Genomic DNA, 11511 nt, shown 5'->3' on the forward strand with positions numbered 1-11511 from the left:
ATTATATTTTCTTTAATTATTATTATTATTATTATTATTATTATTATTATTATTATTATTATTATTATTATTATTATCCGCGATATTGTCGAGAGATTGTAAATATCGTCTTGGGCTGATAAAAATATTGTATTGTTGTGTGCGAATAAAAAAGAAGAAAGATCAATGGGATTTGAGAATAAATTTTGCACGTCGATTTATCATCTTTATATATTTTTATATTATCGAGGAAATTTTTTTCAATTACTTTTCAAGAGATATACAAAAGAAGAAGAGAATGAAAATGGAAGAAAAAAGAACACGAATACGAACGAATAAACGAATGTTGGATTTCGATGTTTCATTATTTTTGAACGAAAACGAAATTCCTTTTCTTTTCTTTTCCTTTCTTTTTTTTTTTTTTTTATTTTGACTTTTTCTTAATAAACGCGAAATAAGTAAGACGACCGTGTTTGACTTGCGATTAACTCGAGTACGGCGCGATTCTACTGTACATTGGGCGCACCTCGTCGTTCGTTCCCTTTCACCTTCCTGTTTTTCCATCCAACCGAACGCGGAGTCTTATTCTTTGTCCTTTTTCTTTTATATTCTCGGCCAATCTCCTCTCTCTTTCTTTGTTTAATCCACCCCCTCCTCTTTCTCTCTCTCTCTCTCTCTCTCTCTCTCTCTCTCTCTCTCTATTTCTCTTTCTCTTTATTTATCATCTATCTTTTATATCGTTAAATTTTATTTTATTATATACATATGATATTTATTTAATCTCTTTAATTATTTGTTCGTTTATTTCTACTATTTCTTTTTATTTATCATCCATAATATAGAAATATCTAATGTCTGTTGTATGGAGATATAAATATTTAATAATAATATTATGTATATATATATATATATATATATATATATATATATATATATATAAATAAGATATAATAAAATATTACAAATATTAAATATATATAAAATAATATATTTATGTAGATATATTATACAATGTAGGTAATTAGACACACACACACACACACACACACCCAGACACATATGTATATATTATTGTAACGTAAATTTTATTCTTTTCGAATTTTTCCTACAATACAATATTTTCCTTTTATTTCCAAGTAACAATTAATTTAACGAATTGGAAAAATGCATTTTTCTTTTGTTACTTGTTCCCTCTCCTCTTTTATCCTTTTATTATTTTTCAATCACAATTAATAATCGTTCGATCTCGTCCATGTATCTTCTCCTTTAGTGCATACAATCGATTTCAAAGAGGCATGACCAATCACATTTTTTGGTTCATTTTCTTATGTAATTGCTATATATATACTTACGTATATATTCACTCTCTCCGCTCGCTCGATCGTTCGATCGCGATCGAGAGATCATGATATTCATATCTTTTCTTCGTTTGAAAATATTTTCAGCAATCAATTTGGTTTATATCAGTGTATCCGATTATAATCATACGCAAATTTTCTATAGTTCCAAAAATCTAATAATTGATAATAACAATATTAATAATAATTAATTATTATTATTATTATTATTATTATTATTATTATTATTATATTATCATAACAATTATTACTATATATTATATTATATGATCAAATTTTATTAATAATTATTATATGTATATATATATATTTATAATTATTATTAATAATTATCATAATAATCATAATAATAATTATTATTATAAATAAGTATGAAATATGAATAAAATGAATTATTATTGATTGCATTGTTTTTAAGTGAAGCATTTCATTCTTTCAATGATCTTATTCATTCGACATATCTTTAAATGTAGAAAAGAAAAAAAAAAAAAGGAAAAAAAAGAGAAAGAAAGAAAAAAAAAAGATGAGAAAAGGAAATAAAAAGGAAAAAAAAAAAAAAAAGAAAAAGAATGAAATAAGCTCTAAAGCACGTGAATGGAATGAACTTTTGTTAAGGAAGAGGAAAAGAGAAAAAAAAAGACCGACGTTGTCTTTTTTTTTTCTTTTTTTCTTTTTTTCTTTTTTTCTCTCTTTACGCTTCTTTGACATTGATGTTAGTTCACTGTTTTATGAAAGGCCATTAGAAGAGAGCCAAGACACCATATACATGCATATTTAACTGCTACAAATGTATACATATATACGTATCTATTTATATACGTATGTAAGTACATTTATAGATAGTTACATATATTGTAATATGTCATTGATAGTTATTTTATCGACTTATTTGCAATCAATATGAGTCAAATTGAGTGTTTATATTACCAAAATCATAAGGAATAGGATGAATATAAATCCGTTCTTGATATATAAAATGTATGTTGCTTCCTGCCATTTGGTATTGATCTCTACCAATATGGGAATAAGCAAAATGGTACTCGTCATCCCCAGGGCAGATAGAAGGCCAGTAAGGGGAAGTATTTGTGGAATTGCGATTGCTATGATTGCTGCAAAATCGATAATTGCATTCATGTCTTTGTTTCCTTCTCTCTCTCTCTCTCTCTCTCTCTTTTTTTTTTTATTTCTTTTATTTCTTAGATCGATTGATTTACGTTTTTCTTTTTTTCTGTTTATTTCTTTTTTCTTAATTATTTTATTTTGTGCATGTTTACCACAACTTTTCTCTGTTCTTTTCGTTCCTCTTAAAAATACTATTTGACTTACTCGTAATCGTAATACCAGCTATACGAAAGATGATTTCGTAACGGCCATCAATACCGGTAACGTTCATTAATACCGGCCAGATTATGGTAACAGGTATGATATAATTTATAGGGATTGTAAATAGTACGCTCACTGCAATGCCGATCTTTACGAATTCGGATAATCTGAAAAATTTCGTAATAAATTATATATGAGGATAAATATATATATATTATATTATATATATATATATATATTATAATATTATAAAATTATATATTTATATATGCTATAATAATAAAAGAGTAATATATTAAAATATATTATTACTATATTATATTAATAAATATTATTATTATAATAATAATATATTAATAATTTGACAATTAAATATTGTATACCTATATAATATATATATGTGTGTGTGTATGTATATTTTATATATAATTCATTAAAATCAGATAAGATAATTTCTTATTTCTATTATATTATTGATCGACAAAATAAAAAATGCACCAGTAGCATATAAGATTATTGACCAACAACGCAAATATTTGTACAGCCACGTCGAATCTTATCAAAATATTCTTTGGAAAAGATTTCTTCGTCGTCATTGCAGAGAAAAGATAATCATTTCTAATCGATAGATAACTAATGCCACGTCATTAAATCCACGTGTAATAAAATACAACATATGTATTTTCGATATATAGAATGAAAGTTATATCTAATGAATGAGACTCTTTAGAAGGAGAGACATATTAAGAATGCGGTCGAGTTCGTTGATAAGACGATTATTATTGTTCGATTTTGTTTGAAAAATCAATAAAATCGGATGAGCTCGTCCGCGAAATGTCGCAAGGTTTTTGAGACAGACAATCTTTCTTAAAAGGAAAATTACGGTGTAGATGTACCAATAAGATAAACAAATATGCCCGTGTGCGTTCCAATTCTAACGATCGTATTGTAGGACATAAGCGATCGATATTGTAACGTTTAAAGGAAACAAAAAAAAAAAAAAAGATAAGAAAGAAAAAAAAACATAAAAAAATAAAAAGAAAGAATACGACATTTTTCCTTCGTTTAAATGTCCATATATATATATATATATATATATAAAATTATATCCAGTTCGATACTCGCATTATCGACCATTTCTTATTATTTTCGAAAAATTAATCGACTACGATACAAAAACAATGTGACGTTAGATTGATATGCAATCTTTTTTTTGTTTTCTTCCTGTTTTTTTCTTTTTTTTTTTTTCTTTTCTTCTTTTCTTTTCTTTTTCGTTGTAACATTAGTTTCATATCAGTCGATATCGTACGAAATCATTTAACGTAAGTTACTCGTAAATTATACTTATGATTTTCTTTTTTAATTTTTATCAGACAATCGCATACGTTAATATTTAAGATTTACGTAAGATTTAGGTAAAAATTTATTTCGAACTGTTAATTGCACGTTAAAATAAACTTTTTATTATTATTTTTTTTTTCTTTTTTTTTTTTTTTTTTTTTTATAACGTCATCCACAATTTCACCGAATGGATTCTTTCGATATTATTCTAATAAATTGCACATATTAAATGAACGATAATCCAATGAAATAATTTAATGATCGAACGATTAACTTAATTGATTTAATTATCGATCGATATTTAATATAATACATTGACGAATTATTCGTAAGATTCATGATTTATTGGAATCATTTTATTCACACATATATATATATATATATATATATATATATATATATATATATATATATATACGTCATGAATCTTTAATCGAAACGAATCTGTGAATTACATGTAAAAAAAATCATTGAAACTTTTCATTCATAAAAGTTACGAATCATTGACTTACCGCTTTGTAAACACATTTAAAAACCATTTCATTCGTATGGACGAATTCAATCGATCATCGACGAATCAAATTGTTTCAAGTTTATATGAAAAAATAATTCGAACTTTTGTTTTTTTTCTTTTTTTTTTTTTCTTCTTTTTATTCATGGATTCGATCGAGATAACACGGACGCGAATCATTTCGAGGATAAATTTTCGAGGATAAAAACCATCGAAATCATTTTATCAGAAAGTTCATACAGATAATTATACGTCGAATCGTTAGAAAACGTTGCAATCGAATATAATTGAAAATCAATGATGAAAAATGTCCTCGATCGTAAGAATGCAAGATATTCACGGTTTAACTTTATCTATCTTGTTGTTCTCTTTATCATCGTATATTTGTAATAGTTCGTTGCGATTTCATTTCGTTTTTCTTTTCTTTCTTTTTATTTATTTTTTTTTGTTTTCTTTTTTTTTCTTTTTCTTTTTTTTGTTTTCTTTTCTTTTTATTTTTTTTTTTTTTCCATCGCGAATAAATAATTCCACATTGGTATCTGATCGTCTGTTATCATTCTTATAGCCAATACGCAAGTATATATATATATATATATATTTATTTTTTTTTTTTTTTTTTTCTAAAAGTAAAATACACTCACACTTCGTCGAGAGGCAAATTCTTGATCACAATGTCGCAAGTATCCTTGTACTTGTTATATCCCAAGAAAGCAAAAACGATATATATCAATGTATTGAATATCGTTGAAATGATTATCAATCTTGTTAGATTATTTGGTTTATGCATCGTATTCTCTAATGGTAACAATATTGTGACATTGTGTAAAGTGTAAAAAAATATATTGATAAATATTGTAATCGATTGGATGTTCGTGAAAGGATCGAGACGTTTCGGGCTTGGAAAATCTTCAATGAAATAAATCATGCAGATTATCATGCCGATGATGAAAATGATCGTACCCAACATTGAAAATGGCATCAGATAATTCAAATTTGGTATGAGAATCAGACAGGAATAAATTGGAAAAAATATTGTCACGTAGATTCTAATGTCCAATATGGTTTTTGTAATATATTCGATCACCTGGGTAATTAAATTAAAATATTATATCAAGATCTTTAATAAGATATATGTATATATATTTATTTATTTAATATTCAATGTATATTTATATACTTAATACTAAATATGAGATAAGAATTTCAGTTTTGATTGACATCATCGAAGAGAGAGAGAGAGAGAGAGACAGAGAAGGAAAAAGAAAAAAAAAAAATACACGTGGAACAAGAGATTACAGATTGTTGTATATTTAAATGAACGAAAAACGAATTCTTTTTTCCTTTTTTTCTCTCTCATGTATGTTTTTTCTCTCTCTCTTTTTTTTTTCTTTTTTTCTTTTTTATCTTTTCCTTTATCTACAATACAAATACGAAAGATCGATTGTTATAATTTTCAACGACAGACATTAATAAAAAATATTTATGATAAAATGTTATTTACTAAATTTATGAACGAACAATATATATATATGCATGTACCTACATATATATATATATATATATTATATACATGATATATCGAAGATTTTTATATTAACAAGTAAAGAACTTTTATTAAAAATGAAATCGTGTCGTCGATAGGATTATCCGATCGTTTTGTTTGGCATAAAGAAGAAAAAGAAAAAGAAAAAAAAAAAAAGAGGATACCAATAAAAAGAGAAAGGAGGAGAAAAAGAAGGAGGGAATAACGAAAAAAAAAAAAAAAAAAAAAAAAAAAAAAAAAAAAATAACATCAAGAAACGAGGCGTCGATCCAAGAAACGTAAATACGAAATAAGACGTTATCAATGCCAATGATGATAACTCCCGTTCAAAGATAATCATGCAATATATATTATAAGCGTAATATACATTATACATTCTCGTTGAAAATATATTTACATATAGTATTGCAATATTACATTATGTTACGTAATAAGGACAATCGCGAGTTGGACCAAGTTATTGATATTATCGTCGTAAACTGGAAACGTCATAAAATGAATTTTATATTATACAGAATGAATTACTAAAGTAAACATTTCTTCGTGCCTTTTTTTTTCTTTTTTCTTCTCTCTCTCTCTCTCTCTCTCTCTCTCTCTCTCTCTCTTTCTCTCTCTGTCTTTTTTTTTTCTTTTATGTTTCTGACTGTTTATAATCAACGATATATATATATATATATATATTTTTTTTTTTTATACGTATATATGTATATTTCTTTTGTTTTTTTTAATCAGTTTCTCCTCGTCAGTATCGTTCGCAAAGAATCATTTTGCATATATGTATTTACGTATGCTTATATATCATATATATATATATACGCGACTCGCGTGTATGTCGGTGTGTGTAGGTATATGTAAGCGTGTAGGAAGATTTATGTGTTACCTGTTTAAAGGAACTGGCTACGTAAAGTATGTATACCACGACTTCTTTATAATGTATGAAGCATATAACAACGTTCGTGAAGATTCCAAAGGCTTTGCCATACCTACGCGTTCTCTTGGGACCGGTAAGAAATGAGACCTCGACGGTCTCAGCGAAATCCAGCTTTGGCAGACGATGATAACGACAAAGTGCCTGAGCGCATTGCACCTGTGAACGAAGTAAAAAAAAAAAAAAGAAAAAAAAACATATATATATATATATATATATATATATATATATATATATGAGACGTTGATTTTAAAAGTGGGACAGACAGATCCATTTGGCGAAGAAAATAGTTGAAGATAATTTTCATTACAAATTAGCATAAAATTTATTTGTATAAAAAAAAAAAAAAAAAAAAAAAAAAAAAAAAAAAAGATGGACTTGCCTCAATAACAAAGTTAACGAATCATATACGGAAAAAAAAAAAAAAGAAAAGAATGAAAGAAAGAAAGAAGAAAAAAATATTAAAGATCGGTTTTCACATTTCGAGATACATATAGGTATTAATAACATTGTTGTTGTTATTATGAATTTGTTAATAAATAAGAATAAAATGAATGATTCATAGGTATGACTTTTGTTCGTCAATGTCGATTCGATTAAACGCATGGAATTTATCATTTTTCTTTCTTTCCCTTTTTTCCTTTCTTCTTTCTTCGTTCCTTGATCAAACGAAAATTCTATTATCGTGTAAATTTATATTGATAATTAAAAAGTATATACATATATATATATATATATATTAATATTAAATTGATATTAATATGAAAAATATAATTTCCTGACATAATAAATAATTCGGTAAAAGTCATAGATATTATTTTTGTTTTTTGTTTTTTTTTTTTTATAAAGGATCGAACAAAAAAAAAAACGAAAAAAAAAGAAAACAAAAATAAGAAGAAGAGGGGGAAAAAAAAGTTCGACAAAAAATGAAATTATAAAACGATCAAATTAAGAAAAAAAAACAAAAAAAAAAAAAAAACAAAAAAAAAGAATAAAAAATAAAAGTAAAAGAGAAGAAAACAAGAAAAAGAAAATTATATAGACGCAGGAAAAGATCGAACGAGTTTTATCGATATTCGTTCAATATTCATAACACACAAGCACGTCACGTACCAGAACGATCGAAGTGTGCATATAAATCAAACCAGTAAAGAGAGCGCAAATGATGGACATCACGTAGCCGGTTTTACGAAAGGAATTGGGCAGCAAGAGGACACCGCTGGTCACGGCTATTTTCATTATATGAAAGAAAGCATCTAAGTCCCTGAAAATCGTACGTGTAAATAAATAATATAACATAGTAATCGAAATTATCGTTAGATTCGATTCAATTGATTTCATAAATGTAAGAAAATTAAAACAACAATAATAACAACAACAACAACAACAACCAACAACAAAAATATATATATATATATATATATATAAAATTTTTTAAGAATTTATATATATATATATATATATGTATATATAAATAAATAAAAGTAGAAATAATCCTACGATATTCTTGGTCCGTCTGGTCGATTTAAAAATGGATCATAACTTTGTTCATTATTCGTGATTGATAAATCGATCCTATCGACGTTCTCTCGCGTTTGATGCCTGTCATCGAATAAGAATGTAATAATATGAGAATAAGGATGAAGTAAGAATTGTTGAATCTTCATGTTATATAGAAATACAAGATTAATCTTACATTTTCTCGGCCATCTCGTTTTGAATTCTTTGATAGAAAGACACCGAGGTCTTCAAGATCCGCCTCCGCTTCCGCCCCCTCCCTCTCGCCCTCTTACCACACCAACACTTCTATTTTAACCTTCGAATGATATCCGGAAGTTTTCACGGTAATAGACACTCTTCAATAAAATATATCATCGAGGACGAGATAAGAGCAATGTTCGACTTACGATATGCCATTGATCGTACACGTATTTAATACGCGTCGTACATTATTGATCCCAATTAATCGACCTTTCCTTCTGTTCTTTCTTATTTCTTTTTTCTTCCTTCTAATTTTTCTTCTTCTTTTTTTTTTTTCCTCTTAAAGACGTCAATGACGTCTCCTTTAAAAATCTATACGCACACGTTCGACGTTCGGATGTGTTCTTTTTTTTTTCTTTTTTTTTTTTTTTTCTTTTACCCTCGATCGTGTGTTCGTTCCTCCCTTTCCCTGGTAACTTATCCCTTTTTTTTCTTTTTTCACTTTTCCCCTTTATCTTTTTCTCGCGAAAAAAAATGAGGGTTAACGCGATTTAATACGTCTTCTTTTCTTCGTTCAGAATCGTATTCGACGTGTGATTGGATAATTTGTAAACGATGACAACGATTCTGATCGGATCTTTTAGATATATCTTGACAAATGACGAACAATTTTTTATTCGGTAAAAAGATCGATTAAAAAAAGGAGATAAGACAGATCGATACGAGAAGAAAAAAAAAAAAGGGGAGGATGAAGGAGGAGCGAGAGAAGATGAAAAATAAATGAGCATTGGATATTTGACGTATTGAAGGCAACTGTTTTTTTTCTTTCTGCATTATTTAATTGAAAAAATGAAAAGGGAAGAAAAATGAAAGGAAGGATGAGAAAATGAATACGATTGAAGTCAGAAGTCCGACGAAACGAAAGAGAACATTTTTCTAACGAGAGATTTGATTTGATTTGATTTGATTTGATTTGATTTGATATCGAGGAAAAAAAAGGGAAGAGGCAAAAGAAAGAAGAAAAAACAAAAAGAAAGAAATGGATCGAAAAAAAGAATTCTTGTCGACGACAACAATCCGATAACTGACAATGACGAGGTAAATGAAAAAAAATAAAAAAAAAAAAATTACGGTTTTTCGCTATAAGAAAAAAAAAAAAAAAGAAAAAAAAAATAAAAAATAAGAAAGATAAGAAAAAACAGTTGAGAGGATATTATTATCAAAAAGAAGATCTTAATCGTGCAAACGAATTGGTTTAAACCGCTTTATAACGAACAAAAAAAAACAAAAAAAAAAAAAAAAAAACAGAAATAATAACAATAATAATAAATCTCGAAGTCTTACGTTTACGATCGTGTCGAACACGAACGAGATCGTAATCTTGTTGCCCCCTTGATTCTTTGAAAAGATAAAAAGAATTGAAGAAATATAAAAAAAAAAAAGAATAAAAAAAATAAAAAAAAATAAAAGAGAAAAGAGAAAAAAATTCATTCGCGATTGCCAAACGAGTATTCGGTATTTCGTAAAGTGCGATCGGGTGGATAAAAAAAAAAAAAAAAAAAAAGAGAAGAAATAAATAAATAAATAAATAAATAGATAAGTCAATGAAGGAAGAAAGAGAAGGGAAAAAGAAAAGGGGAAAAACAAAGTGAAAGAAAAGAGAAAACGATTTCCGACACGCGAAATTATTTCTCTTTAATCCAACCCTTACCCCTTACTCCACCATCTTTCTCTCCGACAATTTAATTAAAATTCGCAGGCAACAAAGGGATTCTTAACGGAATTAATCAAACGGTATTAACGCATGCTGCTTTAACAATAAAACAATTAACTTCGGAACAATGAAGAGAAATAACTAACGTGAAAAAAATAATTTAAGGAATGATAAAAAAAGAAATAAAACAGAGAGAGATGGAGATTAAAAAAAAAAAAAAGAAAGACAAGTGAGAACTCCTATCTCTCTCTCTCTCTCTCTCTCTCTCTCTTGATAAATCTTGCGATTTCTTGCGTAAAAGACATTCTTCTTCTCTGACGTCAATTATTCCTGGGATCGTCTCGGCAATCTAAAAATTAAAAATTAATTCTCTAAAAGGGATTCTCCTTTCCTTTCTTCTTCTTCTTCTTCTACTTTTTTGTTTTCTTTTCTTTTCTTTTCTTTTAGTCTATGTAACGCAATTATTACGTGTGATTATCAACTTCGGTGACGTTGATATGATCAATCGAATAAAATGCATACAGATATTCACATTAGCAGGATATACATAGATACATACATACAAGGGTATGTGCAGGATGTTGACGTATTTTTTCAATTTTCTCTTTTTTTCTGGTTTTTTTTTCTTTTTTTTTTTTTACATAATTCGCCACTTTTATTATTAATCGCATCACATTATCGCACGGTTGCGCTACATACATATGTTTGTATATATATATATATATATATACGTGTGTATGTGTTTGTGTGTGTGTGTATAAGTATGTAAGTATGTGCGTGTGTGTGTGTGTTCTTGTTTATTATTTACATTAAAATAATTTTTAAATAATGTTTACGATGCCGCATATTTACAATTGTCTACTTGTCCGTGTTTGTTTGCCGAAGGTATATTTGTGTGTGTATGTATATATATATATATATATATATATATATATATATATATATATGTGTGTGTGTGTATATCGCATTGATAAAAAAGAAATAATTATTAATATTATTATACCTACAACGGACAAGATAGGTCTTAAATGATTTATAATACAATATGATCGTTATTATAATCATCGATAAGTGAAAAGTCCAATTTATATATATATATATATGAATAATAAA

General features: G+C 26.9%; 2 protein-coding genes across 2 annotated transcripts in view; both read right to left on the reverse strand.

The window, feature by feature from the left end:
- Positions 1 to 1108: 1108 nt before the first annotated feature.
- On the reverse strand, positions 1109 to 5748 carry LOC124952515 (proton-coupled amino acid transporter-like protein pathetic). The gene is made up of 4 exons (XM_047502516.1): positions 5154 to 5748; positions 2664 to 2827; positions 2265 to 2446; positions 1109 to 1492 (listed from the first exon to the last, which is right to left on the reverse strand). Exons 1-4 carry the CDS (start codon positions 5489 to 5491, stop codon positions 1421 to 1423), a joined length of 756 nt encoding a protein of 251 aa, XP_047358472.1. The 5' UTR covers positions 5492 to 5748; the 3' UTR covers positions 1109 to 1420.
- A 2316-nt stretch (positions 5749 to 8064) lies between these two features.
- Positions 8065 to 11511, reverse strand: part of LOC124952512 (putative uncharacterized protein DDB_G0286901) — a 61229-nt gene continuing 57782 nt past the window's right edge. Inside the window, exon 6 of the mRNA XM_047502513.1 lies at positions 8065 to 8247. Coding sequence (XP_047358469.1) covers positions 8170 to 8247 — 78 coding nt within the window. The 3' untranslated portion in view covers positions 8065 to 8169. The remainder of the gene's footprint in view (positions 8248 to 11511) is intronic.

Source organism: Vespa velutina, chromosome 10, assembly GCF_912470025.1.
Source record: "Vespa velutina chromosome 10, iVesVel2.1, whole genome shotgun sequence".
NCBI classification, from domain to species: domain Eukaryota; kingdom Metazoa; phylum Arthropoda; class Insecta; order Hymenoptera; family Vespidae; genus Vespa; species Vespa velutina.